Source organism: Buteo buteo, chromosome 10 (genome assembly GCF_964188355.1).
Source record: "Buteo buteo chromosome 10, bButBut1.hap1.1, whole genome shotgun sequence".
Lineage (NCBI taxonomy): Eukaryota > Metazoa > Chordata > Aves > Accipitriformes > Accipitridae > Buteo > Buteo buteo.
In genome coordinates this window covers 595,612-613,623 of record NC_134180.1, presented here as the reverse complement: position 1 = coordinate 613,623, position 18,012 = coordinate 595,612, and the positions used below count along the sequence as shown (strand labels likewise).

At 39.4% G+C, this 18,012-nt stretch overlaps 1 protein-coding gene across 5 annotated transcripts in view; it reads right to left on the bottom strand.

Annotated features, from left to right (window-relative positions):
• Positions 1 to 434: 434 nt before the first annotated feature.
• The window catches only part of PTBP1 (polypyrimidine tract binding protein 1), a 31,703-nt gene continuing 14,125 nt past the window's right edge, over positions 435 to 18,012 (bottom strand). For 4 of the 5 annotated variants that reach the window (XM_075037730.1, XM_075037731.1, XM_075037734.1 and 1 more), the window contains 13 exons: positions 15,631 to 15,706; positions 14,481 to 14,653; positions 13,287 to 13,433; positions 11,851 to 12,021; positions 10,948 to 11,058; positions 10,388 to 10,562; positions 9,698 to 9,775; positions 8,240 to 8,388; positions 5,494 to 5,527; positions 4,900 to 4,992; positions 4,322 to 4,538; positions 3,992 to 4,069; positions 435 to 3,592 (listed from right to left, as the gene is read on the bottom strand). In XM_075037730.1, coding sequence (XP_074893831.1) covers positions 3,460 to 3,592; positions 3,992 to 4,069; positions 4,322 to 4,538; positions 4,900 to 4,992; positions 5,494 to 5,527; positions 8,240 to 8,388; positions 9,698 to 9,775; positions 10,388 to 10,562; positions 10,948 to 11,058; positions 11,851 to 12,021; positions 13,287 to 13,433; positions 14,481 to 14,653; positions 15,631 to 15,706 — 1,635 coding nt within the window. In that variant the 3' untranslated portion in view covers positions 435 to 3,459. Of the gene's footprint in view, positions 3,593 to 3,991; positions 4,070 to 4,321; positions 4,539 to 4,899; positions 4,993 to 5,493; positions 5,528 to 8,239; positions 8,389 to 9,697; positions 9,776 to 10,387; positions 10,563 to 10,947; positions 11,059 to 11,850; positions 12,022 to 13,286; positions 13,434 to 14,480; positions 14,654 to 15,630; positions 15,707 to 18,012 lie in introns of those variants that run through there. The other variant, XM_075037729.1, reaches the window with a different exon arrangement.

Here is an 18,012-nt window from a genome sequence, read left to right as displayed (position 1 = left end):
GCCAGAAAGTTTTGACACATCTAAAGCACAAAACTACAGAGAGTATTACATATTTGACTTGGAAGTGGGTTATTTCATGGAATTAGCTAGAATATATGGAAAGTTTAGGAACATGAAGTAAAAAAGTGTTGGAGTGTGACAAAGGCAGAGCATCAGTTAAGGCCCTACAACCTCATACCTCTGAACTTCATTCAAGCACCAAAGGGCTGGAGCTTGAGCAGCTGGAACATATCTGTGTCACAGCCACGCCTTCCAGGCTCAGCCTTGGCTCATCACCCCTCAACTCTGCACAGAGATGCTAACAGGGACAAACACTCTGCCAGCCCAGAGGTATGTGAAGAGTCAAAGTTATATAAAATGAGGCAGCTGAAATTACATTAGAAGGAAAAATCAGAAGCAAAACAGGCACAATAAAAAGATAGGAAAATCAGAAGCAAAGAATACAGAAGAAATTTATTGAAAGCACAAGTACAGACTGGCCAATAACTGCTTTCTACAATCTGAACAGTAAATAATGGAGCTACAGAAAGGTACAAAGGTTGTTATAAAATAGTTTTAATTTCATTTCTTTTTGCATTACAAACATTCTTTGAAAGAGGCAATGGAATTCTGATGTTGTGTATGCTTACCCTCCCCACCCCACCTTCCACAATACTGAACCTGTAATAGCTGTTATCAAAATATACAATACATCTGTTCACCATAAAAAACTGGGTTTTGCTGCCCCCTCATGTCTTACAACAGGTATAAAAAAATTATAAATATGTACACCCTTTTGTTACTCACATTCTTTACATGCAAACACAGGGATCCAAAGGAAAAACCCACAATTGCCTGGGTTCCAGGGTTACCTCAATTAATTTGCTTGCATTTTGCAAAATATATATAGCCTGTGGGTTGACCAAATCAATGTTAAAGGCCACCAGACAGGTTTCATTCCAATAAGCCTCTTCCCAGTGTCTTGGGTGAGGTTGATTGAATGCATTTAAAGGTTAAACCACAGCTGTTCCACTTGGGTTGCGCATGGATCCTCACACAGTAGAGTGCTGCCTGGGGCATGCTCAGGAGCACCAGCCCAACAGCCAGCGCTCCCTGGCTGCAGGAGGAACGGATCTTTCACTTGGGGAGGGAGATGAGCAAACTAACTCTAGCTGACAACAGCTACCAAGACACCTGAATTTGCCCTCCTGAACGTAAGATGCTGGCAAGGAAACATGAAGCTTTCCAGAGCGGCAGATCACAAGGCCTTATTAACAGGCTTACCCAGATTTAGAGGTAACTGAAACCAGCGTCTACTCGTCAGCTGAACTTTCTCAGCTCAACTGGGGCAACACTTTCATTGAAGATAGTTCCACACTCCTCAGCCACAAACCAAAGACTAAGGCAGACAAGGATTACCAATCTCATGCCAGCAACCCAAGCTGAACCCTCACTCAGGCTTCACACACTTTTCCAGCATAATTCACATCCTCAAGAGTTCAGGGAGGAACTAAGAAAAGTTAAGACTTTTCCAAACACTCAGTGCTACGCAAGTCAAGAGCTCCCACACTAAGCAAGGAAATCATAACTTGCAACACTAAGACAGTTAAAAAACAAACTTTGGTCCACAATTTGCAGAAAAACCCTGAAAAAAAGTACAAGACTCTTGTTATTTTGCATCCAAACAGGTTGCAGGTTAGAGGGAAATGTAAGGCAACATCGGATTACACAAAATAGAAGGCAGAATGGCCCCAGAAAGAGTTGTAAGCCAGAAAAAAAAATGGTTGTATCCTTGGGAAAAAAAATGATCTGCTGCATTCTACTTTTAACAAATTCCCTTCCTATAACTTAAAAGATCTGGGCTTATAGGTTAAAAAGGTAAAAACTTTAGCCTGGGTCCTTTTATTTAAATTCACAAGCTATTTGTGCTTGTTATCTCAAACACTTTGCTTTAAAAGTCTGCTTTGCTTAACATGTTTTATCGATTTAATCACATTACTCATCCTCAGTCATGACCTCAGCCTGATAACTAAATTCCTGCCCTACAGTTTCAATTACAAAAAAAAATAAAATAAGAAAGTACAGTATACAAGGGTAATACCACAAAGGAGTAAATTTAGATTACGTTTATACCATCTTATCATTCTATAAAAAGGTACTTAAACTATTTCTTTTGCATATAAAGAGATTAGAATATTTGGTCAACTGGAAATATTGCTAGGCACAGATGACAGCAACGGCATCAAAAGTATAATACAAGAATTAAAACAAAAAGCTCAAATGCTGAAGACATGCTATAAGAATGATGGCAGAGCTACATTGGTCTTGTTAATCTCAAATTAGGGGCACGAAGGTGACTCACATGAACACCTTTCTAAACGTGGGATATCCAATAATTCTTCAAATCCTAGCCAAGTATTTAGATATATATATACACACAAAATTTTGACAAACTCTTAATGATTCGTCTTCACAAGTGTCCAACAGTGGTTAATTTTGCATCTTGATCAATGCTCTTGTGAAGGGCAGAGCCTGTTGACTTGCTATTGACAATGGAATGTAATTTGGTCTTGGGAATGCTTCCCCACCCAGACCTTTCTGCTTAGCCTGAATATTACGGACAAAGGATCTTAAGTAACTCCCATTTGACGGTTTGCAGATGGCGATAAACCACAAGCAGATTGGAAAGTGGCATGAAGACACATGATACTATGCAGATTGAGACATTTCACGGACAGTGAGATACAACTGCCTGAAGAGTCAAAGCCCAATATTTTCTTTATCCACTTTGCCAGCTTCACTTGTCCTTCACTATGACAAGCTGATCCAGTAAGCCAGAGCTCACTCATTCCCCTCAACTCTCCCAATCCACTCCCTGCAGTTCAGATGTTTTCCCCAAAGAAGTAAAAGGTTTAAGGCACAGGATAGCAGATGCACAGTTAAGGTAGGATCAATGCAACTTATTTTTGTGCTGGGTGAGTTGGGAGCTCCTATACACCATGCATTTTGCAAAATCCTGACTCAAAGGCGCTAAAGTGAATTTACACAGTGGTTTTAGGTCTTTCAAGGCATGGATGGGTAAAGAAAATAAAAAAGGCATCAATGTGAAACCTGATAAACTTGTTAGGATCTGCTTTTTGGGGGAGAAGGAGCAGGAAGGGAGGGGAATTTCCCAGAGCAGGTTCCAAAGTGTAAACTTTAACTTGTGATTTTTATTTGAACAGTCAAGATTGTTACCCATCACCGCAATGTTAGCAATATGAATTAGATTTAAATTTTTTTTTTTTAAAAACCGGTAAACTGATTTCTCTTTAAAAAAATAAAATCTCTGGTCTTTTAAGGTCACTTCAGCTGCATTTTTAAAGTGGCTTTTTTTCTGGAATGATGGAAGTTGAAACCCTAGTGTTCAGTCTTTTAAGGTCAAGGCTGAACCCAAGAGGTTTTAAGTCAAGTCCATTTTGTCTCACGCCTTCCAAAGCTTTAAATGGTGGACTTCGAGAAGGACACACGCAGGTGATGATTCTCACCCAGGTCATGATTATGGAGGTCAATGAGTGATTGAATGGCTTCTTCCACAGAGCCCATCTGGATCAGAGCCATTTTACGGTCCTTCCTGACAAGACAGAAGTCACATTCAGTACTACTGTATGCGGAGTTTCCCCAACTCAATGCAAGTGTTCTTACCTAGCACTCAACAAGGCCAGAAGAAAATTGACTACCTGGGTAATTGCAATATACTTTCTTTTTATATGGAAGAGTGTATGTATATGATAAACATGCATGTCCAAACTTCTCACTCAGCTACCTTAGTTTTATTCAACTCATACCCATGATGCACTCAATCCAGGGTTACTCTGAAATTCTTTATTCCAGAGAGTCAAATACTACATTAGTGATGATTCTGCTCACCTTTAACTCAGCCTGAGTTGGAATTCTATCAGAACGAAGTACTTCTACCCTTCTCATACTGAAAAGCCCAGTGTAAGGACAGGACATAAGAGAAAACACTTACTGGAAGAATTTGAATCCTTTGACCATCCCACCATTGCTTGAAAATAACATCTTAAGGTCTTCTTCAGTTATTGAAGGTCTGAAACAAATAGTTTTTCCAGTCAAATGTATGTTGACAGATTAAATCTCTAAAAACCAATTCTCATTAGAGCCTTTTCTAAATTCTCTGCCAGTAGCTTCTTGGACCGACTGGAAAGGCTATGAGAACAACAGGAAGATGTGCAAGATTTCCTCCTGTTAGCAGCAAAAAGCTGACCATATTTACTCTCACACTAAATTTGCAAACATTTTTATACTCAGCCATATAGGAACCCTCCATGCAGATACTTACGGGATATTGGACAGATGAAGAGTGGCAGAAGGGGGAAAGATGTTTTGGAAATTTTTGGAGCCTGGTTTCTTGAAACGATGTAGAGGAGAATTTCCATAGTCCTTAGTCAGACCCTGGTCTTCCTGTCCCTCGCGGGGAAGTTGTACTGTCTGATGCTTGGACAATGTTATACGGATTGGCTTCCCATGAAGCTTCTGACCATTTAAATGGCTCATGGCTGCAACAGTTAAAGACAGCACTGACTACAATGGTATTTCACAGTTTTGTTCAGACATTTAAATCAAAGCTAGAATTTCATTCTAGTTCTTCCCTATGCAGATACCACATCCTCCAGGAACTGCATGACAAGCATTGTTACTCTGCCTTATTTTTTATTCTATTTTCCCCTCTAGATTATCTTGTACAAACAAACCATACCTTTTCCAGAGCTGCCCCAAACCATATGCAGGCAAGCAATTAGATGCACAGACACATTCAGGTTTTGGGTCTTTTTTTGGAAAAGAAGTACTGGTATTAAAGCTTTAATTACTCATTAGGTCTCTCAATGCTAACAGTCTGATACTTTTAAGCTTGCTTACCAAGCTGGGCCTGGTTTCCATCAGCCATCTGAACTAGGGCATTCTCTTTCTTATTAAATAAAATCTTCACCCTCTGCACATCACCATAGACTCCTTCAAAAAGTGAGGAAACAAGAATAGTCTTAGGTAGGGGAAAAAAAATGAAGTCTCATTCAACTTAATATTAGCTAATCAATCCAACAGCAAAAACATTCATTCACAACCAGAACTGATCTCATTCCAACCATGGTTACTTATTCTGCTCTAATTAAGGAAAATTCTTATATAGCAGAATAATAATGGAACAATACATTAAAGAAAAGACACTGGGTTTCAGCAAAAAAGCAAAAAAATCTTACTGCCAGAAGACTGGACAATTTAGCATGCTATCACAATTTAAAACTCTTACAAAAGACATGCAAAGCAATAAACCATGCATAACTGAACATAAAATAAAGGCAAACTAAATTAAATAGCAAACTAAGTAAACAATGTAAAAATGAAATTATGCATTCAAAAAATGGCAAACTGCAAACTGTACATTTTTGAAGTATCAAAAAAGTAATCTCAAATAAATGAAAAACAAGGTAATAAAAAGTGTGAATAATAACATACCGAAAAGAATAAAGAGGCATTGGGGTGTAACTCTCTTTAGAGAACAGCAGAGCAAGGCAGCGGAGGGACAGGGAAGAGGTAAGGAATCGAAGGGGAGAGCGAGGTTGCACAAATCGTCCACAACGAGGAAGGGCAGAGTCCCCGCAGGAAATGGCGAAATTGGTTGATGGATGATGAAGTTTTCAAGATGGTTAATATTGAAGGGCAGGTTGGTTTCCGAAGAGCAGGGTTTGGTTTTTTTTTTTTTTGGAAGGGGAATGTTTTTATTTTTTGTTTCAAGCAACAACAGGAAGCAGAAGTACCGTGCAGTCAGTTGGCAAAGAAATTCCGGATCAGGGGAAGAAAAAAAATTCAGGGATGGGGAGAAAAGAAAAAAGTAGCAAAAAACACAGGTCAGTAAATACATAAGGAAATATGTAGTGTTCCATCAGTCAGATTTATAGAATTCTACATACAATAACTTGTTTACAGAAACAGTTAATAGGTTTTACCTAGTGGAACACAATGATAAAGAAAAGGCATTTTTACTTAAGATATACAAAGAAGTAAGAGACAGTATCACAACAGAGTGACTTCTACAGGCTTTAATATTGAATTAAATTGCAATGGTATTCCCTAAAATTTGACTGAAAATACTTTCTCTGACTACAAGAACTTCTTAAAAGAAATGAATTCATGGGCCAAGTCAAAAGCACAGCTGTATTTGCTGCTTTAGGACCAGTGACTGCAGGAAGCAATCCATATTGCAATACTTAGCTGTAACAAACCAAGGAAAGTCCAATTTAGATACCAATCACTGCCTTTAAAGAGAAAGATTATCCAGATGAGCAGCTGTACCACTACAAAAAAAACTCAAAGGTCTGCTAGAAGCGCTTGCTATGAAGGAACTTAGTACCTCATTTGCAACAAAGGTCTATTCCCTTCCATCTCCGTGGCTTGACCTCACCACACAGAAACCCAAAACTGCTGCTACTCGGCCAGAAAGGCAAGAAAAGCATCTCTGCTCCCAGTGACAACAATAACTTTGCATGCAGACAAGAGTCTGCATTCAAAGTAAGAGTCAATGCAAGCTGAGACACATAGCTTCTTCCACTCATCAAGGAAAGGAAAAATGGAGTAATTTCAGTTTCCATGATTCCAGTTCAGAAAAAACCTTATTCATTATTGTAGAGTAGTCACTCCAGAGAAATACTGTCTCTTAACTAACTGGTTGTGGCACAGGTAAGTTTCTACAACACTGATTATACAGGCAATGAAAAAAGTTTCAGGTCTGTTAGTTCACAGCTTCAGTACAAGTATCAAAGTCTCTCTAGCCCAAAGATAAGCTGGATGGATAGTGAAGAGCTCAAAAAAAAAATACAAGGCATGAAATAACTGGTTGCTCCTACTTAAACAAGAACTGTGCACACCGTTCAGACACTGCTCAGAGCTGTGAACACGTGCAAATTAAACAGAGGTACAGCACAGTCCTTTGTCCTGTCACTGCCATCCAGACAATGCAAAATCATCCCAAGAAACACACACTTGACAATATCACACTGGTCAAGAATAATGATGCCAGCTCTTAACATTTAAGACTTTTGTTTGAACAGCAAGTCATGGGACCAAGCCAGAGATGACAGTTCCTGGAATGGCAGAGGAGTTCCTAGGTAGAAAGAGCAACTCATCCAAACCAAAGCTGTATCACAGTCCCTGCCATTATTTCATGCCCTGGAGAAAATAGTCATGACAGATAAAAAGAGTAGTCTGAAATACTGATTCAATTGGTTCATCTCATCAAGAGTTAAGCATTTTGATCATTCATCACATCCAGGCTTCCCCTTTGATGCAAAAGAGGTTTTGTGGTTACTCTGACATCATTGGTAAGTTTTATAGCTTTGCCAAGTAGTATTAACTTGTGTGCACAGTTCCACCAGTTAAAGTGTTTTTCAGCAGAGACTCATCATACTCTACTGCACACACCAGAAGATTCTACACTTTCAATCCAACAAAGAGCCAACAAAAGCTGACTGAAGAAAAATCCAAGATACCCGTATCAAATTCTCTTATGATGCTGTCTTTAATGAAAGATTTTTGTTCAAATATCACTTGCTTTATTTTTTTAAGAAACCCAAATATATTTCAACTCACTGAGTTAAATAGAATTGAAAATGTAAACTGTGAGCTGTTAAGGGATTTAGCTAAGGAAAAACGTCCAGGAATCTTGGAAAGGGAAAATGTGCAAGCACATGGCAGAGGAAATACTGCACAGGTACAAGGTCAAGCTGGCAGGGGTCCAGACACTACACAGAAAGAGCAAAGGTCAGAATGAACTCTCTCTGTAGTTCTGAATTAATGTATTAAAAACTAGAACATGCTAAGGAAAAGAAAGAATGGACATGACTATTCTGTGACCCAAATGACACTATTCCATGGGAATGGCAGGGAGACTCCAAATAGAAGAAGGAGGAAGGGACAGGCATTGTAGTCTTTATGGGACAAGAGCAGGCAGGCAACATCCTTGGCTTTGAACCAAGGAAGAGCAAGATTTTAATTTGAGATGGACTTTCATTTCCCTTCAGCAACTAGAGTACTGATCTGCTTTGAGTTTTAGAGCTGGCAGAGCACATCTGCTTTTCTAGTTTTGCCGTTTCCTTTAGGATACAGTAGGATTTCACTTTCAATGAGTTTCAGCACAATCTGTGTTCAGAAAGTGAAAGCAGAGGTAACAGGAAGGAGAAAAAAGTAAAGTTAGGACTCCACTAACCTCAGGGTTCAGATTGCTAACCAGCAGAACAGAGTTCCCTGCCCCAGTGAGGCCGGGAATGGTAATCCGTCCTGCTGCAGCCGCTGCAGCTGCTGCTGATGGGATAGCCAAAGGAGCTAGTGCTCCATGAACATTTGGAACTGATAGGCCTGGAAATTAAAGAATATTAACCAGTAAAGAAATTAACAGCACGTACTCTAGTGTATTTGCTGCACCAGAAGGGAGAACAGCACACCTTCTATAACATGCAAGTAATCATTCAAAACACAGTGACCATATATTCTAAGAGTAACAGGAGCCTCCAATTCTGGTGCTGCAGGAAATGTTATAATTTCTAATAGTTTTTGCTCTTGCAGTGCCTGGTGCTTAACAGGTGCCTCTCAGCACTACCTTGTTGACTACAATATTCTGCATGTTTCACAAGAAGCAGAATGAGCACAAAGCCTCAGCTCTGTTGGTGCAGGAAAGGTATCGCAAACAGTGCATTTGTAAGGGTCTTTCCAACCAGTGCATGCCAAAAATGCTTTGTTTTTTAACCATGCATATAACAGATATTGCATGCTACCATCAGCTAATCTCTTCTTGAATGGAGAAACATTGAAGTTCTATTTATAGGCATTTCTAGGTTGCTCACAGTAACAGCTGGCACCTCAGTGTATAAGCCCTCCAAAGAGAAGAGCTTTGGAGTTCAAGAAACAATTGCTAGTAATCAATTAAATGAAATTACTTTTCAAAGTAGCATTGTGTATTTCCCCAACAGGACAGGATATTAACAAAATATTAATGGTTTAACAGTTTGATCTTAGCTTGTTTGTCATAAGCAAGGAAATTCCATCATTACAAGAAAGTCAACTTAGCTTGGTCTGCTATGAAAAACAAAGCAAAAATTGTTTAGTCTTGCACTCCAATGAATGTATTTAGAACCAAAGTCTTTACTCTCAGAGACTTGGCTACTTCTGTAAGTAGCAATAATTTGTTACCTGCAATATGAACTGTAAACTTCACAGTGCAACTGTAACTGTGTAATTAGCTGCATGTTCAAATACTAGCTTTACTCAAAATATTTAGGAAAAAACAAAGATTCCTTGCTTTTGACCACATTTACAGCTGTCAAAGTGAGTTCCCAACCTCTGCAACCACACGAGGAAAGGCAAAATTCAAGAAATTTTATCTCCTCCCCATCTCCCCTAATTATTAAAATACTGCCTTTACGGTCTCTCCCATCCTACTACCCACTTTTCCTCTTGTCACTGGGATATTGCCTAGCCAGAGGTGCTACAGCTGCACACTCACATAAGATTATGTACTGAAACACCATTTCCTTCTATGCTTAAGTGCCAGCATTTAGAATTTACGTGACTAGCCCCCCCCCCAAATAATCTCTACTTAGCTTTAAAACATCAAGATGCTTCAGCAACAGAAAACCTATATAAAATTTCAACTTACGAAATACAGTACCTGCAGCCTGAGGAATTGCAAAGGTAGGAGGAAAGCCAGCTCCTGCATATGGAGAAGCAGAGATTATTCCTGGGGCACCTGGGAAAGATATACACATTATACAAAGACACCCATAGCAACAAAACTCTAGACTTAGCTGGAACATCTTGATCTGTCCTTCAACATAAGCATTTAGTTGAAAGCTAAACCCTAAAACATAAACAGTAATTCAAGAATGCCTCTAATGTAACACTGAACTTCAAGAAATTACAAAAACTATTCCTCCTCTAACTCTGCTGTACTGAAACAGCTCTTAGAATATAGCTGTTGACCAGAGTACAAGCTAGTAGCTCCTGTAACTGTTTAACCACAACATAGTTTTCAAAGTATAGATTACAAAACCCCTAATTATGCCCGAGTCCATACTGTAGGCAAAACAGCAGATGGCACTAGAAGCACAGACAGCTGGAAAACCTTAAATAGTCTGCACCCAAATGGAGAGCTTTCAAAGCAGTAGCAAGCACCCACATCCATATGCTCCTACTAGTATTTTACCCTAGTCCAATTCAGTGGTTCCCAATTTTTCCTCATTAGTCACACTGTATCCCAAAATTTTGTGGCCAAATACACTAGGATTACATCCCCTCACCTTCCCCACCTGACACACATGATCAGTTATATTTGTCCTGCTCCCACTTCAAGAATGCTCACCAAAAGCAGCTGCCATGGTCTGATCAAGAGAAGGCTGGTTATCCCCAGAAGGTAGGTCTGGTCTTGTATAATCTCTGCTCTTATCATTATTGTATTTTACATTGAGACTTGTGAGCTTTGAGAAATCTATGCGCAGCGTACAACAGGCATTGTAGATATTCTGTCCATCTAAAGACTGCAAGGAAACAAACCATTCTTCATGCAAGATGCATTTGTACTAAGATCACAGCAATAAACCTCTGAAGAGAGAAGGTGTTAGTCACATCATCCCAGGTACCAGTGTGTATCTTCAGATGGAGCAGGTATCCTGCTTTGTGTGGAGAAAACACTGCTTCACTTCATCCCCTCCAATATTCGCCCAAGTTAGCCATACTGCTCTCAGTGGGGAAATTCCCTCCCACTCACACATGTCATCTGCCATTAGGGCAATGCTCAGGTAAACCTAGTGAGATCACCAAATACTCCAAAATGCTAGCTTCTAACATTGATCCTTGGTTAATAAAAGCAAGCCTAAAAGTTAAAATAATTTAGGTGTTTACCACTGCAAGCATACTACTCACCAGTTTGGCATGCTGAGCACTCACAGGGTCAGCATATTGTAAGAGGGCCTGAAATTGGTTGTTCTTCGTGAATGTAATTATTTTCAAGACTGTACCAAATTTGGAAAAAATCTGCAAGATAATATTTGCATATCTCATTATCTCATTTCCAGTAAGTTAATTTCATATTGATCTCCATTATTAGAAGCAGAAACAAAAGTTATCCTTTCACCTTCTTAGCTTTCCAACTTAAAAATTTAAGGTTTTAAACTACACCATGGGCATTGTTTAACTTGCATCATGGCATCAGATTAGAAAAACATCAGGGTGACTGAACTGCCCCCTTAATTAAATTTGTTTGTTATGAATTCTTACACAGGAAGATTCACATACACCTTCACAAACTGGAACTTTTCCAAGAATTTCAGGGATACTTAAATGCAGTCAAGCTTGCATTTTAAACATGAAGATTAAGTTAAGCAACCACAGCAGTCAGCAGGAACTTTCCATATAGGCTACTGCCTAAATGACTCCTGGACACAGTATTTGTTTCCCCCTACCCTCACACAGGACATGTAGTAGTAGCTACTTCTGCTAAACCCTAAACAGAATTTGAAGAGCTGTTTCGAAAACATAAATATTTGTCCCTTGCACTGTACCAGACTGTAATCCAATTAAAATGGACCAGCAATCAAATCCCTGGAAATTAAAGTCTGGCTAGATTGGGACCAAAAATAGAAGAATCTTGTGTAGGTGTCAGGGTCTCCAGAAAGTAGAAATTTGACAGCTATGTTCAGAACTTGAATTATACAGATAAAAACCACATGCTGTTAGAACACAGACATTGCAAATACAACAATTCACTGTTTGTTGCTACCTCCTCCTCCAGGACAATCTTCAAGAAGTTGTAGCAACATATTTTACCTGATGCAGAACATCTAGAGTGACAGGATAGAAGAGGTTCTCAACAATGATCCTCAGGACAGGGCTCTGGCCAGCCATTGCCATTCCTGCATCTACTGCTGCAGCTGAGGCTGACAGCGCTAGGTTTCCAGACTGAACAGAATTCACTGCTTGCAGAGCTGCTTGGGCACGCTGCAGAACCAAACATTCTGTTAGACCAACACTTCTGCTTGCAAAAATACACATTCAGCTATTCTCGAGCTTCCTATCTGCAAACTACTAGCAGAACTCAACAGTTAGCAGAACAACAGAAAGCAATTTACTGTTCCTAAGGCTGGGGATGCAATGACTTTAGAGCCCGTTTTAAACATGGACAAGACAGACCACCTCAATCAGTAAGAGCAATGCAAAAATACAAACTAAATAAAATATGAAGTACTTATGCTACTGCTAGAACCTTGCTCAGTATCTACTGATGCAGCAAAATTACTCCACTGTTTAAAAAAAAAAAAGAAAAAGAAAAACTAGGCTCTTCTGGGGTAAAATACCACCCCCAGAACACTACAGAAGCTGACAAGGCTGAAAGATTAATGCACATCTGCTATAGGGATCCAGGAATGAAAACTGACTTGGAGTTTTCCTGTAAACTCCCCCTCACACATATAACATTATGATGCGCTCACTGTTGTGCATCAGATTCTGGCTTTGTTAGATGCACCGAATAGTAGCATTTCATCTGCACAGCATTAGATGCTCTGATCCTGATGAACGTCAGCCTGAAAAGTGAGAGGAGGCAAACTGGATGTACTCAGCAGCCACCCCTGATAAGGAGGCACAAGTAACTTGAACTTCTTTCCAGTGTTCCTGTCCTGAAAGATTGCCAAGAGCAGTTGAGCCAAAAAAGGGAACTTTTTACCCTATGCAGAGCCTATCTTGCACAGAAACTCCAGACAGCCCAGACAAAGCCTTAAGAACTGCTGTGTTCAAGTGCTGTCTGCCTCAAAGCTAGCACTTACCAGCAACAGATTGTGCTCTACTGCAGACACAAGTTTTGCCCCAAAGCTTCATTTTATATAAAACTTTCAAATATTAGAAACAAAGGTCCCAAAGCACAAGACATTTAATTAAGTCTTTAGACAGGTATTCAGTTACTGTTTCTAACTGAAGAATGCTAAAAACACCACTTCTCATGATCTCACATTCACTATGCATTTTCTTCCCCCAACATTAAGGCAGTTTTAGCAGCTCATTTAACAGTCCACTGAGACTTTGGGTAAAAGCTATTATGGGAGACTTTATTCCACAAGCTAGAAGCTAGTATGCTCTGTTTAGCACTTTGATAGTTAAACCAAATCTCAAAACCCTCCCAGGCCTACACCAGCAGCACAAATCAAAACAGTAGTGGAGAACTGTCGGTCCCTCCCACCAGTATGACAATGTAAAGAACAAAAACTAACTGCTTGGTTTGGAGAGTTGTCTGTCTTAAGCTCCTTGTGGTTGGAGAACTGAATATAGATGGGCTGGCTTCGAAGGACTGGAGTGACTGTGGTGTAGTAGTTTACCATGGTGTTGGCTGCCTCCTCTGTATTCATTTCTATGAAAGCCTGTGCAGAAGTCAAACCCAACAGTGACATATTATCAAAGCAGCTCACACTAGGAGACAACATTTAAGAGTACACAACAGCATAAGGCAACTGATAACTTTAGGAGGACCTTCCAGCTGAACTGTAACTGTATTTGATTTTCACAGCTGCATTTACATGCAAGTTTTTGTACACAGAATTGTTTAAGAACCAACTGTACATAGAACAAAAGAGGATCTACACTGTCCAGACTGATTTAATGTTATGTTTCAGTCTCATCCTAAGATCTCCTTGCTACATATGTTTAGGAAACTGGCAATGACAGAAGTGTCTGCAAGAACACAAAAATACAGCAATAACCCAGACTCTTAACACTTATGATATTAAGCAACTTCCCATACTTCTCTACAGAGTAGTAAGCTCACTCACTGTTCCATACCTTTATGGTCTTCTCTACTTCAAAACAAAAATGTAAGGGATCATAGCAAATCATTACATTAAGTACTTACACATAATCACACCATGCAATATATGAGAGGCACATTTTCATAATTAAGATTAAAGGCATAGTCTTTTAAGCAATGATTAAAAGTTGGCTTGCTTTCTTACTCCTTAATTTGCAAGACAATTTTAGTTACCAAATTAGTGCACACCTTCTGCATTACCCAAGAGTGTTTTAGTTTTACTCAGCTAATTTATTGTATCTGTAAAGGTGTCCTTAATATGCAAAGTTACACTGGTGGTTACTCAACTGTCAAGCCAGCTTGCGTGAAAAAGGCCAACTCATGTCACTGCTGTCCAAATAATTTACCTGATCTGTAATTTTATAATTAGCATTATGCCTGGTTTTAAGTGACAACCTATAATTATGGACTTGCCTCCTTGTACAGCCTGAAAACAGTATTTTCTACAGCTCATGGGATAATCATGGAAAAGTAAAATAATAGTATGCAGAAGTTATTGACTCCTAATACATGACAGTTGTTTAAACAACTCAGATCTGGTTTACTGATGACAAACTCATCAAGCCTTTGACATAACCCCTGTTTTCAATTATGGAGACAATACCTGATTTTTTCCTTTCAACATTAGAAGATTGGTGACCTTGCCAAAAGGTAAGCCCAAAGAAATTACTTCTGCCTCTGTGACGTCACTGGGGAGTTTACGGACGTGGATTACTCGGGATGGGACCCCAGCACTTCTACTATCGCCTTTGAATTTTTTGCTGTCGTTTCCATTAGCTGTAAAAAGCAAGAGTTACTGCTTATTAGAGTGGGTTTGAAAGAATATGCACACTTACAACTTTTGACATACAGTTTGTGCTCTCCATCCAGTTATTACTCTATATTACAGAGAAATTCCAAAGTCTAATTTAACTAGAGTCTGAAGACACATGGCTTCCCCCCCCCCCCCAATTACATGATGCAAGTGACATAGCTGAATGCCACTGCAATGGAATCAACTCTCCAGTGACCATTTTACAGCCTGTTTACAGTACACACCCACCCACACTTCTACTTTGTGTAGGTCTGAGCCACTAATTCTAGACTGCTGCTTTATTCCTTTTCACTTTGACTGGTGTTCTTGGCAATGAAGTGGTTTGAAGGGGACATCTTAAAGAAAGTGATATTAAAACAAATATGAACCAAAGCATAATTTTAGACCAGATGGATTATACATATGGCAAAGACTGTCAGCAGCACACCACCAAAGACATGAGCTGACACAGTCTGGCAGGGAGGCCACTGGCAGACCATGAAGGGCCTCAAAAGACAATGGTAGCCCAAAGAAAGACAATTCAAGACACTGACAAGCAGAGGGCAAAATCTGGCCTGAGCACCTAAGGATACTGCCTTGGGTGGGATTACTAACCTCTAGATGGTTTAAGACTCACAAATAGCAGCAAACTACTACATACAGCCAAAATAACACTACATGAAATTCAATTGTGCTTTAAGTGTAACAATTTACAGCAAAACCCGCACATTTTAATTCTGTAAAATCATTTTAGCAACTGTCCTGCAACAATTTTATTCAGTCTACTAACCTTTCAAGGGTATAGGGCAGAAGTCTATTATTATTCAGCACTGTCCTACAAAAGGCCTACTAAGTACTAAAAATAAAGAGATTTTAAAATCAAGACTAAGTGGGGGGAAAACCAGACATTCTCACAGTATTTGCAATATAAATTGTTATTCTTTTTTATAGGCAATATTACCTGCAGAAGAAGAGTTGCTGCTCATGATAAAGGGTCCGTTAGTAACACAAGTAGAGAAAAGCTCGTCAGATCCCCGCTGGAAAAGAAAAGATGAAAGGTAAACTGACAGCATTTTTACTAAATTCTATTCAGGTACTCCTAAAGCAGAACAATTGAGATTAAGCTGTAGAGGAGCTGAACAGAAGCATAAGTGAAAATATACTGACAGTGGGCTGTGAACCTCACCTCCATAAATTAAGTATAAGTAAGATCCAATTTAGTAATTGAGTAGCACCATCCAATCTCTCTTTTCAGCTAAGCATTAGGAATCTTAGAAGTTGAAGCACTGTGGAATTGTCTGAAGCCACTAAATGCAGCGTTCTGCCTTGATATTCACATTCTCCTAGTCTATCTAACAAAACAGATTTCTGACTACTCATATCAGACAAGATTTTCATTCTTTTAGGTTAAGCTAGAACAATACTGTAGTTGATCAGGAATAGCAAAACAGATAGGCCTCCTGGCATTCATCAAGAGGACAGATATTATTTTACTGGGGGTTACCAGGAATAAGGAAGCCTTAAGGAAAAGACAAGTTACCAGAAGCTGGCCAAAACTGTTAGTGTACGACTTGGCAATTATGAACCCAAGATGTGTATTTTCCAGTTACAAGCAGAAGATGCAACTTTCAGAAATTGAGACCTGAAACGGATCTCCTCCCCCTCCTACTCCAAAAAAGGGCAGATCAGTAAAGCAAAGCTACTAGCAAAAAGCTACTCTTCAAATTTTACAGCAGAAATAGGTCTACATTTAGTAATTTGGATTCTAGTGCAAACTAGTCTGATCACTGCTTTGTTGTCTTCTAGCCACAATCCCCAGAACAGCAGCAACAGCTTCTAGGACTACAGTACCATAAAGTCTCAGCAAGCACATTTAAGTCAAAAGACAGGCTAGCATTCTGAAGCAGAGAAACCAAAGTACCACAGGTACAAAATCTTAGTAAACCCATCCTCTGTTGCCTCTCATACTACGAGTTGTTCTACATTAAAAGTCAACATGGCTACTTGCAAAACAAAAAGCTGTGAGTAGCACAGCATATCCCAACACCTCGATTCTTTGATTATTTTTTTTTTTACTGCAGCATTGTGCATTTCAATTCTATGGAGGAAGAAAGCATTTGACAAAAAAATCTAAAATGAGCTGTTTCTACTAGAACTTGACTACCTAAACAAACTGGTATTGCAGAATTACAGAAATGCATTTATTCTAGGCTTTTAGTAGCTGTAGGTGTAATTCCATCTACTTGCACAAAGTTATTGAATTGCAGGCACCTGGCACTTTTCCTCCATTCCCTGCAAATAAAGCTAAACAGACCTATGGAACAGATTACTGTACACCATGTATGTGTTTCAATTGATTACAGCATTCCCTGTAAAGTCACCCAAATTACCTCAACTGACCAAGAGTAGTCTAACCTAAGTAGGAGGTATGAAAAACACTACTAAGACAAAAGCAAACAAGACTACAAATTGCTCCTTAGCACAATCTATACTTATATACATAATACAGCTTAAAATCAGTATGGCTTAATTTCAAATCAGTTACATAGAAGACTTCAAATCCCATTGTAAACTGTGAGCAAACACGATAATATAAATCTAACACACAAAAGCACTCTCATAATTTTCTACATCACTCTAACACAAATGCCACACTAAAAAGCTTTCACCAACAGAAAAAAAAGAACAGAGCTCATCCCTGCCTTGGCTAACTCCCACCCATCTTGATGGAAACATACCCCGCTTCACACTGTGGCCACCAGACACTCTACCTTCCACCATGCCCTATATCTGGTGGCACCTGCAGAAACAGTATCTGTGTGACAACAAAAGCTCTCCGCTCGCTTCCCCAGCAAACAGGTTGGAAAAGTAGGTCACACAGAAGCCCCAGAACACCACATTACAGACACAGGTTTGGGTTTTTTCTTTCCCCCTCAAATCTTGAATTTCTTGTTTGACTACTCACTGCTAGCTCTTCAAAGACAAGCTCGGGGACTTTGATGTCCTGAATACAAGAAATTAGGCCAGGTTCCAAAACCACGGTTCATGTGCTGCTGCTGGTCACCTGCAAGCACTGACCAACTTCCACAAAGGCTATGGGCACCCAGCAAGGTCATCTTCTTCTAACATGGTATAGTAATTAGGAATAGGTCTTTTAACAGCTGTTCTAATTAGCACTTGGATTCCTGGGTACAGCAAGAGGCAAGCTAGTCTGGGAGGCTATTAGACTGTGATTCCATTCTTTTGATGATTCTAATGCATAATTCCAAGGCTAAAAAAAATCCACCAGTTTACTGTAAAAACACTCTTGTGCCTTAACTGCTGCAAACACTACAGGTACAGC